The sequence below is a fragment of the Arvicanthis niloticus genome, chromosome 6 (genome assembly GCF_011762505.2).
Source record: "Arvicanthis niloticus isolate mArvNil1 chromosome 6, mArvNil1.pat.X, whole genome shotgun sequence".
Taxonomy (NCBI): Eukaryota; Metazoa; Chordata; class Mammalia; order Rodentia; family Muridae; genus Arvicanthis; species Arvicanthis niloticus.
Window position 1 is genome coordinate 41928490 of NC_047663.1, and position 24213 is coordinate 41952702.

Sequence of the window (24213 nt, forward strand, 5' to 3'; positions counted from 1 at the left end):
AATATGAATGAAGAGGACCTAGCTCAAAAATCAAATCTAAACTAAGAGTGATGATGAAGACAGCTGCAGAGACATTGCAGACTGTGGGCTTTGAGGTGACATTGATTTGCACTTACACATCTGTAGCACTGTGTTAGGCTTTGAGTTTTTGGTTTTTTTTTTTTAAGATTTATTTATTTTATTTATATGAGTACACTGTAGCTGTCTTCAGACACACCAGAAGAGAGCATCAGATCCCATTAGAGATGATTATGAGCCACCATATGGTTGCTGGGGATTGAACTCAGGGCCTCTGGAAGAGTAGTCAGTGCTCTTAACCTCTGAGCCATCTCCCTAGCTCTGGGTTTCTTTTCTTTTCTTTCTTTCTTTTTTTTTAGGTTTATTTGCTTTTATTTTATGTGTATGAATTGTTTTGCCTGCATGCATGTCTGCACCACTTGTGTGTGGTACCTAAGAAGGCCAAAAGGAATCAGGTGTTGGATACCCTGGACCTGGAGTTACAGATGGCTGTTAGCTGGGTGGTGGGAACAGAAGCCAGGCCCTCTACACATCTTCCTCTGTAGGCCTGGTTAGCCTGTGCAGCAGGCAGATTCTCCTGCCTCTGCCTCCCTGTGCCTGTGGCCCGCGCCCCCCCCACCCAGCCTCCGGTTCCCTTGGGTTTACACAGGCCTCTGAGGGGTGCTTGGAAGGCGACAGTGTAGAGACCATGATGTGCTAGGAGGCAGTGGAACTAGAGGTGGTGAGGTGGTGGACCTTAGAGAAGTAGATATGATTTCCCTTCTCCCGGTTGGAGCCACCTATGATTATTAAATTAAAAACACACAGACACATAGCATTTGGGTGGCAGAGACGAATAGATTTCTGATAGAGTCTGATGGCAGTCTGGTCTACATTGTGACTTTCAGAACAGCCAGGGATACATCATAAGACCCTGTCTCAGAACATAACCACAAACAGCCACTTACATGTGCATCTACCTATTTGCATTCAATTCTATTAACTTACTATGACTTGACATTTAATTAAAAAAAATTTTTTTGTGGTGTAAATCAGACCTAGGGCCTCATGTAAGCTGGGCAAGTACTCTACCACTAAAAGTTACATTCTTAGCTCTTGTTTTTGATTTTTATTTATTTAATTTTTTTTTTTTTTCAGAGCTGAGGATTGAACCCAGGGCCTTGCGATTGCTAGGCAAGCACTCTACCACTGAGCTAAATCCCCAACCTGTGTTATTTTGTTTTTCAAGACAGGGTTTTTCTGTGTAACCCTGGCTGTCCTGGAACGGTCTCTAGTCCAGGCTGGCCTTAAATTCTGATATCTGCCCATCTCCCAAGTGCTGGCTGAGTTAAAGGTGTGTGCTACCACCACCTGGCTCTAATTTAAAAATTTTTATTTTTACGTGTATTTATTTAGGTGGGTATGGGCACATGCCATGGGATGCATGTGGAAGTCAGAAGACAGCTTGTGGACTGTTCTACCATGTGATTAAGCTTAGGTCCTGAGGTATGCCAGTAAGAGCCGTTACCCGCTGACCCATCTCGATGTCCCACTAACTTGTGTTGTTTGAGACAGGATCTCACTGTGTAGCACAGGCTGGCTTTACACCATTCATACATCTTATGTTCCTGAGTTTTAGGATAGAGCTTGTGTCATGGGGCTGGAGGGATGGTTCAGTGGTTAAGAGCTCTTGCTGCTCATCCATAGGACCCAGGTTTGATTCCCAGTCATATGGCAGCTATCAGTAACCCTAGTCCCATGGGTGATCTGATGCCGTTTTCTGGCCTCTGGATACTGCACGTACTCGGTGCACTGACATTCGGGCAAAGCACCCATACACTTAAGAACAAAAGGATGTTCACCATGTTGGGTGGGGGCTATGCTTTTCTTTCTTTCTTGGCTTTTTGGGATAGGGTTTCTATGTATAGTCATGGCTATTCAGGAACTAGTTCTGTAGACCAGGCTAACCTAGAACTCACAGAGATTCATTCACGTGTTTCTGCCTCCTGAGTGTTGAGATTACAGGTGTGCACTACCACTCCTGGCTATACTTTTATTTCTAATATTTGTTTTCAAAGTGAAAGCTTTGATATAGCTGTATGACAAGCTACATGGGATTTTCTAGGCTTGAAATGTCTCGTGAACCAACGTTTTGTTTTCTCTTTTTCTTCAATAATTATAATTGGATCCAGACCTTTGTGTATGTGCTCTACAAAATAGATTTTGACTATTCTGCTTTTTTGAAGAGCTGGGACTTTAACTTGACATTGCGCTCCTGGAGCTGGGGCTAGCAGAGTTGGCAGAGTGCTTGCTGAGTATATATGAAGCCTGGGCTCTATTCCCAGCACTGCTGGGGTGGCACACTGTGTAATTCCAGCACTCCTGTAATCCTGGTACTTGGGGAAAGGAGAATCTTGGGGTTTTTTCATTAATTTATTTATGTATTTGGAAGGAGAATCTTATTCATGGTCATTCTTGGTTACATAGCAAACTTCGAGCTAGCTTAGGCTACATGAAGCTTTATCTGGAAAAACTAGAGAAGAAAAAATATAAAAGAAAAAAGCAATCCCTGCTTCCATTTTCCTAGATCTGGGATTATAGGTGTTTATTGCTTTGCCTGGAGGTATTGGGGCCCTTGTGCATGCTAGGCAAGTCTCACTGTGTTGTCCTGGCTGGCTGGCTGGCCTGGAAGCCCCTATGTAGACCAGACTTGACCTCACAGAGGTCCACCTGTCTGCTTCTGGAGTGCTGAGAATACTGGAGTGTGCTATCACGCCGGAAGTGTTGTATCTCTTGACATAATTTCCGAGCACCTTGAACTCTCAACCCTCCTCCAGCCTTAGCCTCTGAGGTGTAGACATGTGCCCACAATGCCTGACTTACATTTTTAAAAAAAATTTTTAAACTGAAAATTAGAACATGGTGCTTTAAGTAGGAAGTTGGGTTAATATTATAAATCTTACAAGTCTCAGGCTATTAAGTAATGTGTTGTCTTTGCCTCTTAGCTGCCTACAAGACTACAAGAAGATACAGTATACATTTTTCCTGTTTTATTGGAAATGTTCCTCACATTCTAATGTAAATAAAGCATTCTCAGTGCAACCACAAAAAAATATATATACTGTTACTATACACACACACACACACACACACACACACACACGTGTTTGTAAGTTTTATGGAACTAAGATGAATTTTCAGGGAATTCTAGAGAGTTATTGTGAATTCTGGCTATTGATAACAAATTGTCTTTTATTTTAAGTTGTTAATTTTTTGTGTATTTCCTGAATTTAAAAGGTTATGCTTTTCATGTTTCTCTTTGTATTCTCTCTCTTCTCATAGTATGAAATTAATCTTTTGGAGCTGATCCAGAGAAGACGAGCAGTAAGTTAATGCTTAATTTTTTTTTTTTAAAGTTTGTTTCATGTTGGGAGACACTGATTATATAGATGGCCAGTGCTCTACCCAAAGTGGATACTTGCAATTCTCTGGTTTTCTTTTTATTTTTTGGTCTGTACTGAGTGTGAGCATGTGTGAATGCTACTCTGGATAAATGTGACTAATTAACTGGGGCTTTGTTTTTGTCCCTTTTAGAGAATTAAATATTCATTTAAGAAGGATGAGATTGAGTATTCTATTGTACATCGGGTGCAAGGTGTCTTTGGTCGTGCTTCAGCGAAGTGGAAAGTAAGTGACTAGTGTGAACTCGAAGAGACGTGCTGATGCACAGTATATATATCTGGAGTTGGATGTCTTTTTGGTTTTTCGAGACAGGGTTTCTCTGTGTAGCTCTGGCTGTCCTGGAACTCACTCTGTAGACCAGGCTAGCCTCGAACTCAGAAATCCGCCTGCCTCTGCCTCCCAAGTGCTGGGATTAAAGGTGTGCGCCACCACCGCCCGGCTGGAGTTGGATGTCTGACTGTTTGAAGGCCATGTCCTCTCTGTTCCTCTCCAGTTCTCAGCACTCACTTCCGTGATGACATCATTGCTTCAAACAGGTTTAGAGCCATATAAACCGTTAAAATGGCTCATCTCATCACTTTGTTACTCTGTGAGGGTGACACTAAGCATTGTGTTTAATATATTATTAGGGTTAGAGAAATAAAAAGAAAGCGGGGCATGGTGATGCCAACTTTGAATTCTGGCACTCAGGAGGCAGAGGCAGGCGGATCTCTTGAATTCGAGACCAGCCTGATCTACACAGTGAGTTCTAGGACAGCCTGAGCTACACAGAGAAACCCTGTCTCAGAAAAAAACAAAAAAGGGAGGGTTTGGGGGGTGTTTACCTAGCATGCATAAATCCCTGGGTTCTGTCCCCAGCACCTCATAAATGTGTGATGGCACAAGTCTGTAATACCAGAGTTAAGGTAGAGGCAGGAGTATTTTTAAAAAAATTTTTAAACTGAAAATTAGAACATGGTGCTTTAAGTAAGTTCAAGGTTATCCTCTGCTTAGACAGATGTCACTGGTTTTTGTTATCTCTTAGAGTTTATCCCTACTCATGTACTACTAATTACTTCGTCAGGTATTGTATTTGTGAAAAAGAAGGTCTGTCTAGTCTGGGGTACAGAAGACACTGTCAGAGAAAAGGCAGCAAAAGAAATCACCAGGGAGATGGTTGGGTGACTGCTTGGAGATGGGCAGCACCCCAGCGAGTTGATGGTTAGTTTTATGGGGACTCATGTATAGCTGAGAAGTGCTTTAGATTTCTGAGAATGGAAGGTTTGTATTTCTTTACCTGGTTTGAGAAGCTTTTAGAATTGTACTAGACATTTGTCTTGGAACACGGTCGGTGGGAGTTAGAGTTGGATTTATTCCTGTGGTTAAGAGAGTGCAGGCGTCAGTGAGGAAGCTGCTCATAGGTGAAGCATGTGTGGCACGTTGGCTTTTTTGGAACTTGCCTGTTTTCATTGACATGAACAATGCAATGTGAAGGTGAGGTTCAAGCAGCTTGTCCTGTGCTTTCCTTGCAGGATGATGTTCAGCTTTGGCTATCCTATATAGTTTTTTGTAAGAAATGGGTAAGTAAAGCCATATATAGTCTCTTCTCTTCCCTCTTAAGTTTTGTTCTGTGTTACTGAACTCCATTAAGAATTACAAGGTTAACAGTTGGAGAAAGAATGTATGGAGACAGAAGCTGGGCCCCAGTGTCACATTGTATATCTGACCATGTAAATGATTCTAAGGCATGTGAAAAGAAAATCATTATATATATATATATATATATATATATATATATATATATATATTTCTCCAGAAATATATATATATTTCTATATTTTTAAGCTAGAATGTTTATGTTTAATAATTTAGGTATAAAAAGCATGAGTGTGTCTTGTTAGTTTCTGGTAATAACAGATCTTTCTCATTGAAGTGTGTGTGTGTGTGTGTGTGTGTGTGTGAGAGAGAGAGAGAGAGAGAGAGAGGAGAGGGAGAAAGGGAGAGAGAGAGAGGAGAGAGAGGAGAGGAAGAAGGAGAGGAGAAGGAGAGAGAGAGGGAGAGAGAGAGGAGAGGAAGAGAGAGAGAGAGAGAGAGAGAGAGAGAGAGAGAGAGAGAGAGAGAGAGAGAGAGAGAGATTGAGATTTTGTGTGTGTATGTTTGTTTCACTATCTTTCTATGTAGCTCTGTCTGGCCTGGAACTTGCTATTTAGATCAAGCTGGCCTTGAAGTCACAATACTCCATCTGCCTATGCCTCTTAAGTGCAGATTTTAAGTCAAGAGCCACCATGCCTGGCTTTCCCATTTGATTTTATAGTTAGTAAGATGGTATATGTATATATATGTATATTTTGCTTATGGATGAGAAGCAGTGATTTCTATGTTCGGGAAGTAAAGTGTTTTCTTTTACAGGGTACTAAATCTCATCTTAGCAAGATATTCTCTGCCATGCTTGCCATTCATTCAAACAAACCAGGTATATCAAAATCTACAGTTTATTCAAAATCAGGCCATTTTAGAATTTATTGTGCTTGATGAACCTCAGAAATTATTTGGAGGCCTTGAGCTCAGACTGTTTGCTGTGTCTTAGTTTATCTGTCCCTGCTTGCTATGTTGTCCACTGTGCCAGGTGTTGCATTTGTGTGCAGGAAGGATGGGTTTTCGCTTAGCAGATGGAAAGTCAACTTGCTGGTTCTGTGGGGTACATTTTATGTGGAGGTAGTAGGTGCTTCGTGATTCTAAAGTTGGAGGAGATACTAACATAGATTTATAAGGTAGGTTGGCTGACACAAGGTGTGCACAAAGAGAAAGAGTCTCCTGTGAGTGGTGAGTTAAGTGCTGCTCTCTAGTGGAGGTGCTCCAGTGACTGTTCTCAGGGTATTAGGTCAACCACAAATTTATGACACAGGAATCCAGTGATCTTAACAATTCAAAGGCCTGTCTCTATTATCCCTAAAGCAGGTGTGATTCCTAAGTTGAGGCTTCTGGAGGGACTACATTAGTAAATAAGGGAACTACTTTAGTAACCCATGGGGGCAAGAGATTCTGGAAATATCCATGCCCAATTTCAGGAGTCGCATGCTCAAGAAAGCTAAAAGCAATGGCTTGCCACTATTTGTGACCCTCCAAGACAGTTCAGATGTCATTACCAAGCAGGGGTCATTTTGTGTGTGTGTAAGCGTGTGGTATATGTGTGGGTGTGCACATGCCATGGTGCAGCATGTAGAGTTCAGAGGAAAATTTGTAGAAGGCAGCTCTTTTCTACTGTGTGGCTTCTAGGAACCAAATTCAAGTCATTGGATAGGTAGCACGCACCTTTTCCTGCTGAGCCAGCTCGCCAGCCATTTGTCTGACCTCAGATAGAGTCATCAAACTTACCATTAGAAACTCCCCCGGCCTCTCTTTTTTCCTATGGTAAGATTAACAATTCATTAAGTATTAAAATTGGAGCATTGATTGTTTACTGAAATTAAGTCTAATTTTTTTTCTCCTATAGCTTTGTGGATTATGGCAGCCAAATGGGAAATGGAAGATCGCTTGTCTTCAGAAAGTGCCAGGCAGTTGTTTCTTCGGGCTCTACGCTTTCATCCGGAATGTCCAAAGCTCTATCAAGAAGTGAGTTTTTGGGCATGTAGAATGAGAGAGAGAGGTCTCTGTGACCCTCAGAATGACGCAGCAGTGTCTCTGTGATACGTAGAGAACAGATATTTGTTAAAATGAAGTTATTCCCCTCTTCTGTGTACTTTATTTTCTCATGGGTAATGGTGCTTCATGAAAATTTTGTTGCTACTTTTAAAAACAGAGGTGCTGAAAAGATGGCTCAGCAGTTAGCAACACTAACTGCTTTTTCAGAAGATCCAGATTCAATTCCCACCACCACCATGTTGGCTCACAGTCATCTGTAACTTAGGGGTTCTGGCACTCTCTTCTCGGCTCTAAGAGCGCCGTGTGCTGCATAGACATACATGTAGGCAAAACGCCCATACACATAAAATATAATTAAACAAAAAACCAAAATAAGTAGAGTAACATTAAAATATTAAATTAATTTTTTTCTTCCTTTTTTGAAGTGGAGACTTGGTATATAGTTTACCTATCCTGGAACTCTGTATAGACCAGGCTGGCCTCAGAGTCAGAAAGATCAGTCTGCCCTTGCCTTCTAGTTGCTAGGGTTAAAGGCATGTGCCACCGTGCTCTGCTATTTTATTATGTGTATGAGTGTTGTGCCTGCAGATAAGCATGGGTACCTGAGGAGACGGCATACCCCGTAGTTGGAGTTACAGGCAGTTTTGAGCAGCCATATGGGTGCAGAGAATGGAAGCTGGGTCCTCATTAACAAGGACTCTTAACTGTTGAACCATCCCTCCAGACCAAATACCACTTTGCTTGTGTGTGTGGTTTTTTTTTTTTTTTTTTTTGCGGGGGGGGGGGGGGTGTTTTGTTTTGTTTTGAGACAGTTTCTTTGTCTAGTCTTGGTTGTCCTAAAACTTTCTCTGTAGACCAGGCTGGCCTCAAACTCAGACCCCCAACTGCCTCTGCCTTATCATGAGTGCTGGGATTAAAGGTGTGCACCATCACTGCCTGGCAAATATGAGTAATTTTCAAAAATGAAATGATTATTGTTTTGTGTGTGGTACATTTGCACACCCATACACATGAGTGTATGATGGAGTCTTGAGGCCATGTGAGTATGCATTGGTATTTTCCTGGATCATGGTGTGATTAGTAATCCATCTTGTGACTATTATTTTGTGAGATTAAATATCTTAGTTATCTTTTTTCTTTTTTTCTTTTTCTTTTTCTTTTTTTTTTTTTGAGATAGGGTTTCTCCATCATCTTGGAACTCAATACATAGACGAAGCTGGCCCTGAATTCAGAGATCTGCCTGCCTCTGCCTCCCGAGTGCTGGGATCCACACAGTGTGGAGACCCAGGCCTCCACACCTTGCACTTTTTTATTATCCTGACAAAATAGCATGACCAAGGGAATTTATGAGAGAAAGCATTTAATTTAGGCACTCATGGTTCCCAGGGGTTAAAGTTCATGACTATTGTTGCAGGGAGCATGGCAGCAGGCAGGCAGGCCTGTGCTGTGCTGGAGCAGTAGTGGAGAGCTTATATCCGATCCACAAACATGAGGCAGAGAGGGAGCTAGTTGGGAGTGGTGTGTGTTTTTGAAACCTGAAAGCCCACACTTTCAGGAAAGTCCCTAAGGAAATGACAGTTTTTGTTTAGTAAACTTGCTCTCATATGTCTCCTTCTTTGTTGCTAAATGAGATAGAAATCTGGATTACCCATTGAGCACACAGGCTTTTTACTATATATGGCTGAGTTTAAATGAAACCACTTGCAGAAACTTCCACTAAGTCTTTTGACTCTTACACATAGATTACGTGTCAAAAAGTAGTCTCATCTTCATCTGGCCTCATCAGTATCAGCTAGGTTCATTCCAAGTAAAATACAGTCCCCTCATTTTCCTGGATCAGATATTAATTTTGTTTTGTTTTTTAAAGAAGCCATCTTGAATGTTTTTAATTTAAAAAGCATCTCTAAGGACTTGTAGGTCATTGTTTCCTATTTTAGTACTTTAGGATGGAGCTGATGCATGCTGAGAAACTGAGAAAGGAAAAGCAAGAATTTGAAAAAGCCGCCATGGATATGGTAAGAGTTAGTGTATTGACAGTTGTTAGTCTTTTGAGCCCCCTTAGAAATAAAAGAAGAATCTTTGAGGTATACTTTTCCTTCTAGTTTAGTGTTACATTTTTCACTTTCAAATGAGTTTGTAAGTTATTTTAATTTTTAGAATGATATTTTAGTGTGTATTTATGTCGTGGTGTTTGTGTGGAGGTCAGGGGACAGCTGGACGGAGTTGGTTCTCTCTTGCCACTATTTGGATTCTTTTTCCTGCTAAGCCATCCTGTGGGCTCTTGATCCTCCTGCCTCAGCCTCTGAGGGGTGAGATTGAAGGTGTGCTCCACCATTCCTGTCTCTTTTCCTTTTTATATAATTTGTAATATGACTGAATAAAGAAAAAGCTTTGAATGTCAAAGCTGGTGTTATGAGGCATGTCTGTAATTCCAGTATTTGTGAATCTGAGCCAGAAGGATTGTGAGTTCTGGGCTAGCCTGGGTTATATAGCAAGACCCTGTCTTCAAAAAGATAAAACAGCAAAACTAAAATAGACTCTAAAGAATTTGCTGTACCATTATTGTGTTTTTAGCTCAGAACTTTGTGTGTAGGTGGGGTATGCATGTGTGGGTATATTTATGTGTTTGCATGTGAGAGAGTGTGCAAGTGCATGTGTGTGTACATGCATGTGGTAGCCAAAGGTTGGTGTGTGTCCCTTCAACTGCTTCTGCACCTTGTATTTTATCTTTTAATCACATTTGAGAATGCTGCTTTGGGGGGGGGGTGGCACATGTCAGTAGTGTGTGTGTGGAGGTCAGAGGACAACTTGCAGGGGTCGATTCTCTCTGTCACATGGGCCCTGGAGGTCCATTTCAGGTGGTCAGTCAGCAGCAGGCACCTTTCCTCACCAAGCCATCTCATCAGCTCTTACTTATCTTTTAAGTTGCACTTATTTTTTTGTGTGCCACAGTGTATATGTGAGGTCAGAGGATGAATAACTTTGAGGAGTTGGCTCTCTCCCTACATCACAATTCTCAGGGATCCAGCTCAAGTCATCAGGCTTGGCAGCAGGCACCTTTACCAATGAATCATCTCACTGGCCCTTATTATTATTAAAAAAAAATTATTATTTTTCATTTGTTTTGAGACAGGGTCTCATCATGTGGCTCTGCTTTGCTTGAATCTCTTATGTTGGCCAGGCTGGCCTTGAACTCAGAGATCCATCTGCCTCTGCCTCCTGAGTGCTGGGATTAAACTGCCCAGATACTTTTATTCATCTGTTCATGTGTGTGTGTGTGTGTGTGTGTGTGTGTGTGTGTGTGTGTGTGTATTGGGTGGTGGTAGGAGTGTCTTACAGGCACTATAATATGTGTGTAGTGGTCAAGGGACAACTTGTGGGAGTTGGTGCCTTTCCCTTTTAAGCTATTTTGTTGGTCCTTCCATTCTTTATTTTTTGGGGGGGTCTCTCACTGAACATGGAACTCACCAGTTTGATCAGACAGTAGGCCCCATCCATCCCTGTCTCTTTTTCCTTAGTACTAGGGTTACAGGTACCTGTCACTATACCTGGCTTTTTACATAAGTACTGCAGATACACACTTCTGTCCTTATAGTTGTGTGGCAAGCACTTCATTAACTGAGCCTTTTCCCCGGCCCTCAGAAGGGTTTTTTATCCAAAATGCTCAAGAGACGGATAATCACGGTATGTGTGACTGGATCTGTTCTGGTCTAATGGAGAGTGAGCCTTAGAGAAACAGCTGAGTGACACTAGTGTTTAAGCTGTACATTTTACACATGAAGGAGCTAGCCTTGGAATTGTGATTTGTCAGAGGTCCTGTGGCACTGGTAGTCTAGGCCTGTTAATCTCTATCCTGGTGGGTTGTTTTTTGTTTCCTGGTACTGCCTTTTCAGTCACGGTTGACGTAACACTTTGTAGGGGGATTTTGATCATCCTGAAGAAATCCTTAAAGGCGAGTTGGCACGGATCATTTACAAAAATTCTATAAGCAAAATTAAAGGTAGGTATCCTCTATATACTTATTTTTGGTAGGTGCTCTGTTTGTGATGAGAACTTGTGTTTGTGTGATTGTTAGCTTGTAGGCAAAGTATACTGTGTCTTTAGAAAAGGTTCCTTCTGAGCTATCATCAGGCATTTCAATAAGGATTCATTGAGTATTCAACTAATTTGAGGGAGTTGAAAAGGAGTAGATGATATAATCTTTGCCTTATGCCTTTAAGTTTGTGAAACTTAAGAATAGTTAGAAATATTTCAAAATATTAATGTCTTTGTATATGTGGTGGGGCTATAGGAATATCTTCTCTCTTTGTTCTGTTTAAAAACAACAACAACAACAAAAGTTACCACAAGAAGGTTACCGTTCTAACTGTGAGCATAGCTCATGGTACAGCATACATGAGGTCATGGGTTTGATCCAGCACCAGGAAAACAAAAACAGAGCTTGATATGGTGCCCTCTAACACCCGCTGAAACAGGAGGATCATGAATTGGAGGCAGGGCTTGTAGCGTAGTGCTAAAGTGCTTGCCTCGCATGCACAAGGCTGTAGGTTTGAACCCTGCCATTAGGGTTCAGGGGAGGAGTAGACGTCAGTCATGGCTAGAGAGTGAAGCCTTGTCTCAAGGCAAAAAACAGCAACCCCCAAAAGACTAACTCTAATGCATAAAGAAAATGGCGCATTTAGAATGAAGTGTGTCTTTACAGTTTAACTGACAGCAGATCATCCTCTCCCTCAATTTTTAAATTTTAGGTGCGGAATTCCATGTGTCACTTCTTGCTATTGCTCAGCTGTTTGATTTTGCCAAAGATCTACAGAAGGAAATTTATGATGAGTAAGTAAAACGATGGGGAGGCCAACATGTCTGTTTCTGGTCTATGTTAAGATCTGAGGCTGGGAGAAGAGAAAGAGTGTACACTGGGCAGTGGTGATGCTCGCCTTTAATTCCACACTTGGGAAGCAAATGCAGATGGATCTCTGAGTTTGAAGCCAGTCTGGTCTTCAGAGTGAGTTCTAAGACAGCCAGAACTACACAGAGACACTCTGTCTCAAAAAGCTAGAACAAGGGCTGGAGAGATGGCTCTGCAAGTAAGAGCATTGGCTGCTCTTCCAGAGGCTCTGAGTTCAATTCCCAGCAACCACATAGTGGCTCACAACCAGGTATAATGGGATCTGATGCCTTCTTCTGGTGTGCAGGTGTATATGCAGATAGAACACTCATGTATACATAAATAAATAAATCTTAACGAAGAAAAGCCAAAACAAAATAAAACAAAATAAAAATAACAAAAAAATATCCTTTACAAGCTTCAAAAAAAAAATGATGCTATATTATGAATAGAAATTATATATTCCCACAGTGGTTCTTTGACATACTTGGCTTCAATTCTGAAATAGAATGTATTTTACAAACATATCTCAAAGGCTTCCGTCAATACACATTCTTCTTTTCTGCAAAATCAGAGTTGTATTCTTAACTCTTCATAGCTAAGTGCTGTTAATACTTTAATCTGTAGTGTCTGATTCTGGTATTTAAGAAATATTTGTACATATTAGTTAATTTTTGTGCTGTGATGAAACACTATGACCAAAAACAATTTAGAGAAGAAAGTTTATTTTGGCTTATGGTTCCAGAAGCCAAGAGTCCATAATGAAGGGAAGACATGGCATGCTAATGCAAACAGAAACCTAGAGTCCATAATGAAGGGAAGACACGGCATGCTAATGCAAACAGAAAACTGGCTGATGACATCTTTACCTGCACACAGAAAGCAGAGGGAGTGAACTGGAAATGAAATATGGTCCTAACCCACAAATCCTGCTCCCAGTGATGTTCTTTCTTCAGATTCCACAACCTCTCCAATCAGTGCCACAAACTAGAGATTGAGTGCTCAATCCATGGGCCTTTGGGAGTGCTTCTCACTGAATCCACTGCATAATGTTTACATTGGGCACTCGTTCTTAGGTTCCACTTCTCGATGTCATAGGAGATAAGCTAGAACATACATCAGTTTGTTCTTTGGGTGTCTTCAGGGTTTGGGTAGAGAGTTCAGTTGTGCCTTTTCTCTGCTTCTGTTAAAATTCAAGAGACCAGGCTCTGCAGGGCTCATGGAGGCGCCTGTGGCCACAGATAACGACTGTGATTTGGAGAGCTATGATAATTTTAAAGATACTATTTGTTGGGGTTTTGTTTGTTTATTTCTAAACAGGGTCTGGAACTCACTAGGCAGGCCTTGAATATGTGGGGATCATTCTGCCTCAGGCTTCTGAATCCTGGGAATATAGGCTTGTGCTACCATGCCCAGCTAAAAACATTTATAAATGATGCCTGAAACATTCTGAAATCCAATTGATAGATAACAACTTTGTTCCATTGATAAGACTATCCATTAAGCTGTTCTGGAATGCCTCTTAGGAAATTACTCTGTGTCACTGCAGCTGTAAAGGGTATCCTGTGTCCTTCTGGGGGCCATAGGAATTCTGTTATTCTCAAATCGGCTTCTATCATGAGACAGGTGCCAGTAAACTGTAATTTTCAGCCTTCAAGCTCTGCACACCGATGACCCACTCACATGGGATTATGTGGCACGGCGGGAACTAGAGATGGAGTCCCAACCAGGTGAAGAGCAGCGTGTTTCTAAACAAGCCAAAGCGGTGGAAGTGGGCCGAAGGGAAGAGAGGTGCTGTGCGGTGTATGAAGAGGCAGTGAGAGCCCTGCCCACAGGTGCGTCTGTCTCAGGATGGCAGAGTGATGGTCAACGACTGAAATGGACAGTCGGATTCTTAGCACTTACGTTGGTATGCGAAATCTCTGTAGAGGGTGGAGATATAGCTCAGTGGTAGGGCGCTTTCCCAGCAAGCATGTGCCCTAAGTTCAGTCCCTAGGAGAGAAGAAAAAAATAGAATATCCATATGGGACAGTTTACAGGGTGCCTGGCTTGCTTTTTCTTTTCTTAAATTAAAAGCAATACGTGTATTTATTATGTGTGTGAGTGAGTGCTACAGCGATATGGTGGGTGGTCAGAGAACAAACACCTCACAGCTGAGGGTTCTCCCCTTTTTTTTTCTTCCTTTTTTAAAAAAAAATTATTTATTTTATGTATATGAGTACACTGTCGCTGTCTTCAGACACACCATGTGGTGCTGGGAATTGAACTCAGTTCCTCTAGAAGAGCAGCCAGTGCTCTTAAACCCTGAGCCATCTCTCCAGCTGCTCCCTCCTTTAAAAAAAAGTTTTATTTATTTATTTATTTATTTATTTATTTATTTATTTAACATGAGTACACTGTAGCTGTCTTCAGACACATCAGAAGAGGGTGTCGGATCCTATTACAGGTGGTTATGAGCTGCCACGTAGTTGCTGGGAATTGAATTCAGGACCTCTGGAAGAGCAGTCAGTGTTCTTAATTGTTGAGCCGTCCCTCCAGCCCCCTCTTCTTCTTTTTAATGTGAATAATGTCATATGTGCTGGTACCCACAGAAGCTAAAAGAGGTTTTTGGACCCCTTGGAACTGGAGTTACACGAGTTGTGAGCTGCCCAGTTTGAATGCTAGAATCCTAACTCAGGTCCTCTGGAAGAGCAGTGAGTGCTCTTAACCATTGGGCGGTCTCCAGCTTCTGATTTAAACTTTCTTCAGAGGAGTGTCCTCTTGAAAGGAAGGTGCTCGAACTAAGAGGACTGGTGACCTAATTGGTGTCATGTGACTTTTCCAGAGGCCATGTGGAAGTGTTACATCACCTTTTGCTTGGAGAGGTTTTCTAAGAAGACCAGTAGTGTACCTCTCAGAGGGCAGGTAAGGATTTACGTTGCAGAGCTACAGTGAGAGGTTAGAAAGTGTCTGTTCTCTAGAGAAGAACACTGGGCAGCTTCCGGCATTTCAAGCTTAATTTTTGTTGTGGGTGACTTGTTATCATGAAGATCTAGTCAGGTTTGTCCTTACTCTGGATAAAGGACAGGAGGACTTTCTGCTGATTGGATCGAGCCAGGTGCAGGGGCTTAGCTCATCTCTTCCTGAACCACACCTCGTTTAGAACTCAGTGCCATCTCTGAATTCTCAGAAATGTGCAAAATCACTTTTGCCCAGCTCAGTGGCCAGTGCGGCTGAAGAATCTGCTTAATGACCTGACCTGTTTCTGATTCCAGAGGCTGGAAAGGACCATGCTTGCATTCAGGAAGGCCCATGAGCTGAGGCTCCTTTCTGAAGTCCAGTACAAGCAGTGGGTAAGGTCATAGAGAGCACACTCTCTGCCCGTTACATATGCTTTATTCTGATGAAGATACGTGTCAGCAGAACAGTGAGAGCGAGCCGGCTGGAAGTAGCAACGCCCCTCCCGCCCCATCCTCTAACCTCTTTTCTCTTCCACACTTCCTCTCCTTCCTTTTTCTTAAGGATTTATTTTTGTTTTATGTCATGAGTGTTTGCCTGCATATATGTATATATACCATGTGTGTGCAGGCTAGAAGAGCGTTTTGGGTCTCCTGGAGCTGGTTGGAGTTAACAGATGGTTGTTAGCTGCTGTGTGAGTGCTGAGAGTTTAACCTGAGTCCTGAAGGAATAGCCAGTTTTCTTAACTGCAGGACCACCTCTCCAGCCCTTCCCTCCCCTCCCCTCTCCGTTTCCGTTCCCCTTTTGTAAAATTCTGTTGTAAAATGATGAAAAGTGTATGGGTGTCTGGCTGCATGTGCATCTTTACATCACATGTGTGCCTGGTGCCGTAGGAGGCCAGAAGAGGGTGTCGGGTCCCTTGAGACTACGTACAGACAGTTGTAACCTGCCATATGGGTACTAGGAATTGATCCCAGGTCCTGTGGAAGAGCAGCCAGTGCTCTGAATCCCTGAGCCTTAACCTCTCCAGCTTCATGATTCATGTTATATAGTGTCAAAATGCATTTAGGAAAAGTTATGCCAGTGACCTCCACTGAACGAATACATAGAGTTTCCTTACGAGTCTGCAAATACGGTTTTTATCTTTATTATGCTCTAGTGGGTGTGGGTTCTCGCTTAAATTACTTAGACTCTCTGCTTTTCATCGTCAGTCTGTATGCATGTGTCATGGCCTGTGTGTGAGGAGAGTACCTTTGGAAGGTGATTCTTCCCTTAAGTGTGGGGTCCACAGATAGAGCTCAGGCTGGCAGGGTTGCCCGGCAGACACCTCTACCTGCTGAGCCTCTTCAGCCCTCTTTATGACTTTCTGATAGTCCTTTGGGTAGAATCAGGGGAAGGAGGAGGAATCCCAGATACCCTTTCTGCCTGTTTAACAGCTGTGGTAAAAGGTGTAGTGGGAAGGCTGTTGAACTTGTTGTCAGAAATAGTCCTTATGTGCATCTGTTTGTATCTGTAAGTTTGCTTTCAAGTGGCACTTCACAGTGTGCTTTGTCTTTCTTAGATTGACTTGTTGCTACACCAGGACCTCTTCAAAGAGGCTCTGCAGGTGGCGGAAGCTGGGACTGAATTGTTCAAGGACTCTGTAACAATGTGGCAGACAAAGCTCCAGGTGCTCATTGACTCAAAGAGCCCGGATGTAGTGATGCACTTTGAAGAAGCCTTTGCACACCTCAAACCCCAGGTCTGTGAACTGTTTCTTTTATATTTCATTCTTTTTAAAAATTATTTAATGTGTATAAGATTGAATCCACAGCTTCGTGCAGGCTAAGCAAGCCCTCTATGAACTAAACTATATCTCTAGCCCTCTTTTTGAAACTTTTGGGAAAACGTTTAAGATTTGGGTGAAAGCTAGTTTGTAATATACTTGTCTGCTGAGAGCAAACCCTAGAGTGATACTTGTTGTTAAGTGGTGATAGTTCAAGGATTGAATAGAAAAGTTACTTCTATTTCTAGTCTTCTATTTGCAACGTTACTAAATCATGTAAGATCTCGTATTCTGTTTAAATATCTTACAAATAAAAAACACTAATGGAATATTCTCCCTTGCGTCCACAACTGATTATAAACTCAACCTGCAATCATAAAAATCCAAACTTTAATGCTCTACATTTATTTGGCAGTAAATCTTTTGTATTAGTGAGTGGAAAAATGGACTGCAGAGAGTCAGGTGGGGAACAGACTCAGTTACTGCTCTGCCACCTGCCTCCCCACGCTGAAGAATGGCGGGCAGGCCAACCTACATCAGTTCTTTTTTTGTTGTTTTGTTTTTTGTTGTTGTTTTTCGAGACAGGGTTTCTCTGTGTAGCCCGGGCTGTCCTGGAACTCACTCTGTAGACCAGGCTGGCCTCCAACTCAGAAATCCGCCTGCCTCTGCCTCCCAAGTGCTGGGATTAAAGGCGTGGGCCACCACTGCCTACATCAGTTCTTAGGCAGTGGCTCCCAGACCGCAGACACAAGGCCTGGGTAGCTTCGAGGCTGATTGGCTGTGGGCTTTTGTTCACTTCACTGAAAGATGATTGCTAATGATGATGACTACAGTTGGGATTCCCCGTTGGAATTGGACTAAATTATCAAAGTGTTGCTCTGGATGACTTGCCTGGGGGCTGCAACGATCATCTCTATAGTGGTGAGTCTCCAGAGCACGGTGCTGTGTAGCCACGCCTAATGGCTTCCTTCTTGTGAGCAGGTTTGCTTGCCCTTGTGGGTTTCTTGGGCAGAGTGGAGTGAAAGTGCTAAAAGCCAGGAAGACACTGAAGCCGTCTTTAAGGTACAGGCTCCTGTTTTTGATCCTTGGGTATTTCCTATCCTAAGTCACAAGCTAGTGGCTCAGGCGGGTCTTCATACTATGTTTGCTATCTCTAAGTTCCTTTTGTTTTTCCTTTAAATGTAGAAAGCTATTTCAGCTGTCACAGGCGCCAGTTCAGTGACCCTGAAGGAGAAATACCTGGATTGGGCTTATCAGAGTGGAGGCTACAAAAAGGCCAGAGCAGTGTTTAAAAGGTACTGGCAGGTGCTCAGAGCTGTTTCTGTCCTGCACACACTCAGCCCCTCATACCTACCTACTGTGTGCACCACACAGTGTCTGCTGTCCTGCCCACACTCAGCCCCTCATACCTACCTACTGTGTGCATCACACAGTGTCTGCTGTCCTTCCCACACTCAGCTCCTCATACCTGCCTACTGTGTGCATCTCACAGTGTCTGCTGTCCTGCCCACATTCAGCCCCTCATACCTACCTACTGTGTGCATCACACAGTGTCTGCTGTCCTTCCCACACTCAGCTCCTCATACCTGCCTACTGTGTGCATCTCACAGTGTCTGCTGTCCTGCCCACATTCAGCCCCTCATACCTGCCTACTGTGTGCACCACACAGTGTCTGCAGCAGTGACAGGAGAAACTTTCTAAAATTCCCTTTTCTGATTTTGCACAGTTAAAGCAATTTGTACACTTGGGGTAAATAACAAATTAGATCACTGTCACTGACGATTGTAATTATGTCATTAGTCCAGGCAGCTCTGTTGGCACACCATTTCTTTATAAACCAGTAGAGATTGAACCCAGGGCCTTGTACCTGTACAAGGGCTGGACCACTGAGTGCATCTCCAGCCTAGTCCATCCTTTTAAGCCTTCTTTCTTACACAGTTGATATCACACTACAATCCTAGTTTTGAATTCAATTGGAAAGCACTAGACAGCCGTTTTCCTTGTAGCTGGGCTGCTTGACGGGTTCCTTGTCCTTCCACCCTTCTCCACTCCTCCTCTTCTTCCCTTTCAGCCCTCCTAACAGTAGGTAGGAGAGAAAAAAAGAGAGGGCAGAGGGGGCGACAATCTCCTTAGACTGCTTCCTGATGATTCGAGCATCGAGTTTCTTGAGTTTGATCTTCACCAGCAGGGTATCTATGTTCTTCTTTTCTTCTCTTTGCACACAACTACTTGACAAACAGCAACAAGCTAGAGCCAACCAGCAGTCTGTGTCAGGCTCTAGCATTTGTATCTCCTCTGAAGAGTCCTGGATACCAACTGTCACACCCTGGCAGAAACCACGCCCCTGCTAGAGCTCGAAGCAAATCATAGTCAGCTGCTGTGGACAGTCTGAAGCAGCCAAGCTTCATATCTCACACTGGGGATTAAAACAAAATCATTCTTATAATATTTCTGTGTTTTTAAAGAAACCAAAATTCTCAATACATTTCCTCTTCAATAAAACTTAATAGCAGCACTTATTTAAAATAGATGACTAAGTTAGGAGATCATTTGTGCCTAGAGCTTAGAGACCAAATAAGGCAAGACAGAGAAAAGTGCTATAAAAACAAACAACAATAACAACGTGTGTGAGAAATTGTTTTAGGGTGGCGAAGGGTCAGTCACTCGGAGTTGAGGCATGGGACTGGCTCCAGCAGGTCCCGTTTGGCTGTGTTAAATGACCTGTTGAGAGCGAAGCCTGGTTATTCATCCATGTTTATGAGTTGTAAGCAGCTTTCTGTCACTGTGGGAACTAACATTTGCACTCCCTCTTAGTTTACAGGAAAGCCGTCCGTTTTCAGTTGAGTTTTTCAGGAAAATGATGCAGTTTGAAAAGGAGCAGGTGAGTATTCTGAGCACTTCCTGCCTGGAAACCGTGGCTCTGCGGTTACATTCAGAGCGCGGCATGGTGTTATTTAAAACTTGTTAGAGCAGAATGCAGACTCCCTGTCCCTTGGTTCAGCTCTTTTCCTTAGAGCTGGTAAGAATGGTAATCAAGCCGAGCAGAGAAAGTCACCAGAAACACCCAGTGGGACCGGAAGCTCCCTGCTGTGCTGGGTGAGGTGCTGCTTCAGCTGAACTCCTATGTACTATTCCTCTCCTGTCTTAGGCTATAGAGTGAGCATTTAATTCCTGTTTCAGGTGGTCTTAACTGTAGCTTATTAGTGAAAAGGTAGGAAAGTCTGTTAAAAAAAGTAATAGTCAGCTCAGGGTGGTAGTGTATTGTGCACCTTTAATCCCAGCACTTAGGATCTCTGAATTTGTTCTAGGCTAGCCAGAGCTACAAAAATGAAAATAAACCAAAATCAAACAAATAAACTTTCTCTCATATTTCTTTTTTGTTGTTGTTTTGAGACAGGGTTTCTCTGTATAACCCTGGATATCCTGGAACTTGTTCTGTAGACTATGCTGGCCTTGAACTCAGGTTGGCCTGCCTCTACCTCCCAAGTGCTGAGATTAAAGGTGTGTGGTACCATGCCCCACCCTCCAGAAAGACAAATGTTAGAGTCTTGTCTTACAGCATCTGCAGAGGTGGCTCAGTGGTCAGGAGCACTGGCTCTTCTTCCATAGGACTTGGGTTTGGTTCCCAGCACCCTCGTGACTTCTAACAACTGTTTGTAACTCCAGTTTCAGGGACCCCAACACTATCTTCTAGCCCTCACGAGAACTGTATGCACATGATACACATGTATATGCAGGCAAAACACATAAGATAGATAAATGTATAAAAAATTCTTAAAAAGTCACATCTGTTATATATGCTAACATATTTGCTAACATACAGCTTTCTAAAACAATTATAATTGTTTTGCTAATGTATAGTCTTACAAAAGAATTGTAACTGTTTATAAAAATAGTCAGCTAATGGCTCTACTGGGTATGCATACCCATTTCCTCAGTGCTGCTTTAAGTATTTAGCTTTGTTTTTGTTGTTTCTTTTCTTTGATTTTGGTATTTTACTTGGTATTTATTTTTATTTGAATTTTGAAAAATTACTAGTAAGACTGAGCTTCTGTTTTGTACTGAAGTATAATATAGTCTTATATGATGAGACAGTTTAGCATATTTAATAATCAATCTCTGTATTATTAATGTAATAATTATGCCTAGACAAGTCACTTCATCGTAAGTCTTACCCTCATCTATGTAGGAAGGCTCTCTGCCCACTAAACATGTGAGAGACATACAAGGCCCAGTGGGATAGTGGATAGGAAAGAATATGTAAAGTACCATGTATATTAGGATTTTTTAGCAAAGTGTTTGCATATTTATGCACCTGAAGTTAACTGATTTCAAAACATGTGGCTTGGAGAAAGATTTGAATAAAGAAAATATATATATATTTTTTGTTTTGTTTTGTTTTTTGAGACAGGCTTTCCTCTGTGTAGCTTTTGACTGTCCTGGAACTCACTGTGTATACCAGGCTGGCCTTGAACTCGGTGATCTGCCTGCCTCTGTCTGAGAGTAAAGGCATGTGCCACCACTGCCCAGTGCTCTAATTTTTGCTTTAATGGTGCTAAGGATTGAACTCATGAAATAGTTACTTTATACTAAATGCTTTTTAACAAATTAAGTTATGTGTTTCTTTGTGGAAGTACTTATATAGGAGTGCAGATTCCCCTGGAGGTCAAAAGATGGCCTCGCCAGCCGGTGGTGGCGCACGCCTTTAATCCCAGCACTTGGGAGGCAGAGGCAGGCGGATTTCTGAGTTCGAGGCCAGCCTGGTCTACGGAGTGAGTTCCAGGACAGCCAAGGCTATACAGAGAAACCCTGTCTCGAAAAAACAAACAAACAAACAAACAAACAAACAAAAAGACAATGGTTTAAAAAAAAAAAAAGATGGCCTCAAGTCCTGGGGATCTGTAGTTACAGGTGCTTGTGAGCCATAGGTCTTGAGTGTCAGGAGAGAAACTGAACTCAGATCTTCTGCAAGAGCAACAAGTGTTCTTAACAGCTGACTTTATTTAATTGGGCAGTGGTAGCCAGGAAACAGAGGCAGGTACATCTGTGAGTTCAAGGCCAGCCTGGTCTATAGAGTGAGTTTCAAGACAGCCAGGGACACACAGAGAAACCCTGTCTTTTTTTTTTTTTTTTTTTTTTCTTAAAGACTTATTTATTTTATGCATTAAGTACACTGTTGCTGTCTTCAGACACAACAAAATCGGATATCAGATCCCATTACAGATGGTTATGAGCCACCATGTGGTTGCTGGGAATTGAACCCAGGTCCTCTCTGGAAGAGCAATCAGTGCTCTTAACCACTGAGCCATCTCTCCAGCCTGAGAAACCCTGTCTTTAAAGAAAAAAAAAAAATTAGATGATGTTCATTTACTTTGAAAATACACTCAAAAGAATACATTTAATAGTAGAGGTGCAGTTGGTCGGGCGCTTTCCCAGCATGCACAAAGTTCTGTGTTTAATCCCCAGCTTCACAGAGACTGGGTGTGGTGATGCAATGCACACCAGTTATTTCAGCACTCGGGAGGCAGAGGCAGGAGAATCAGAAGTTCAAGGCTACTCTTGGTTATATAGAGTTCAAGGACAGCCAGAGCTATGAAAGTGGTGCCCACTATTCTGTTAGGTCAGAGCTTGTTACTGCTCTAGAGGTGGGAGGACCTGGGACAGTGGAGCTCTGATGAGTTCAGACTGTACACAATCTGTGCTTTTGTGATACAAGAATTTTAGAGCCAGGTGTGGTGGCTCATGCCTTTAAAGATTTATTTATTTTTATTTCTATGAGTACACTGTAGCTGTCTTCAGACACACACCAGAGAGTGCACTGGAAATTGAACTCGGAACCTCTGGAAGAGCAGTCAGTGTTCTTACCTGCTGAGCCATCTCTCCAGTCTGGCTCATGCCTTTAATCCCAGAACTCAGGAGGATTGCTGTTAACTCTTTACCAACCTGGGCTACATAATGAAATCTTATCTCAAAAAAAAAAAAAAAGTTTTAAAATGTCTATAACTGTAAAGGAAGAAATCCTTAGCCTAGGCTGTAGAGCCATCTCTGTTTATCCTCTTCATCTAAATCCCACTCAGCTCCTCAAGGCTTTCAGGTGTTATTCCTGCCACACATCCCAAGTTCCACCCCGAAAATGCAGACAGACACTCCTCTCCACACCAGTAGGGTGAAGTGCTTGTCTGGTCGACATTTACTTTATTCTGGTAAACATGATTTTTTTTTTCTTTTTAAAAATTAAAAAAAAATTTTTTTTTTGTCTTGTTTATTTTATGAGTGCCACAGTCCACCTGAGAAAATCAGAGAACAACTTTGGGAGTTGACTTTTCTCTTCTGCCATGTTAGGGATTGAATTCAGGCTGCCAGGCTTGGTGGCAGGTTCCTTGGCTGCTGAGCCAGTCCTGCCTGGGTTTTTTCTTCCTTCTTTTGGGTAAATCTTTAAACACCTAACAGGTGGTAGTTGCTTAAAATCCGAAGTGAAATTATGATTGGGTGAGTGAAGCCAGGTCTTCTGATTGTTTTTACAGGAGCCCTGCAAGATGGCGAACCTGAGGGAGTATTACGAGAGGGCGTTGAGAGAGTTTGGGTCTACAGAGTCTGGTGAGTGAACTTCAGTTATGACCATAGCCTGAGCGTTGCTCTTCCCATCTCCGGCTGCTACGTGGCTAGGGTAGTGTTTCTCGTGAAACAGGTCTTCAGTGCTTTTCCTGCCTTCTTCCCTTGTGTTTTTTAATACAGGGTCTCACTCTGTAGCCCAAGCTAGCCTGAAACTCACTACATACCCTAGACTCAACCCCCCTGGCAATATTCCTGCCTCCACCTCTACAGCAGTTGGGTTTTCTTATCTCTTAAGTTTGCAAGCCCTTGTATCCACTAGTTCTCTTAAGAACTCTGGATCAGAGAAAGATTTGCTTGGTTTGGGTCTCTTAAAAAGAGAAATTTGTGTGGCCTGGTAAGATGGCTATATGGCAAAAGGCACTTGTTTTCAAGCCTAAAGACATGAATTTGATCTCTTGGACCCACATGGTAGGAAAGAAAAGAACTGACTTCAACAAGTTGTTCTCTGACCTCCACATGTATTCCACGACATGCCGGTGTGTATGTACACACACAAGATAAAATATATAACTTAATAAAATGATTGGTGCTGGGATGTAGTAACTCACGACTATAATCTTATTGCTGCAGAGGTCGAAGCAGGAATATTGCCAGGAGTTTTGAGGCCAGTCTAGACTATGTAGTGAGTTCCAGGCTAGTCTGGCCTACAGAGTGAGACCCTATCTCAAAAAATTCAAAACCAAACCAATTAAGCCAAACTAAGTATTTATAAAGAAAAAGTTAGTGCAGTAGTCACAGCTGGTCATGTATAGTCATCATAGTCGGAGAGGGGAACCAGTCAGTGCTTAGTCAGTTTTAACGGGGCTAGCTTGCTGAGGCGCCACGTGGGGCTGACTAGACCATAACATGGTACACATACCCTGTCTTTTAAAAAGTAGGGAGGAAGCTGGGCAGTGGTGGCACACACCTTTACTCTCAGCAGTTCGGAGGT

The 24213-nt window shown here is 42.5% G+C and overlaps 1 protein-coding gene across 1 annotated transcript in view; it reads left to right on the forward strand.

The window, feature by feature from the left end:
* Positions 1-24213, forward strand: part of Utp6 (UTP6 small subunit processome component) — a 29473-nt gene that overhangs the window by 2491 nt on the left and 2769 nt on the right. Inside the window, exons 3-18 of the mRNA XM_034507027.2 lie at positions 3340-3381; positions 3592-3684; positions 4971-5018; positions 5848-5911; positions 6932-7050; positions 9018-9095; positions 10999-11080; positions 11829-11910; positions 13616-13800; positions 14790-14869; positions 15220-15297; positions 16464-16643; positions 17649-17729; positions 17853-17962; positions 19482-19548; positions 23192-23264. Coding sequence (XP_034362918.1) covers positions 3340-3381; positions 3592-3684; positions 4971-5018; positions 5848-5911; positions 6932-7050; positions 9018-9095; positions 10999-11080; positions 11829-11910; positions 13616-13800; positions 14790-14869; positions 15220-15297; positions 16464-16643; positions 17649-17729; positions 17853-17962; positions 19482-19548; positions 23192-23264 — 1462 coding nt within the window. The remainder of the gene's footprint in view (positions 1-3339; positions 3382-3591; positions 3685-4970; positions 5019-5847; positions 5912-6931; positions 7051-9017; positions 9096-10998; positions 11081-11828; positions 11911-13615; positions 13801-14789; positions 14870-15219; positions 15298-16463; positions 16644-17648; positions 17730-17852; positions 17963-19481; positions 19549-23191; positions 23265-24213) is intronic.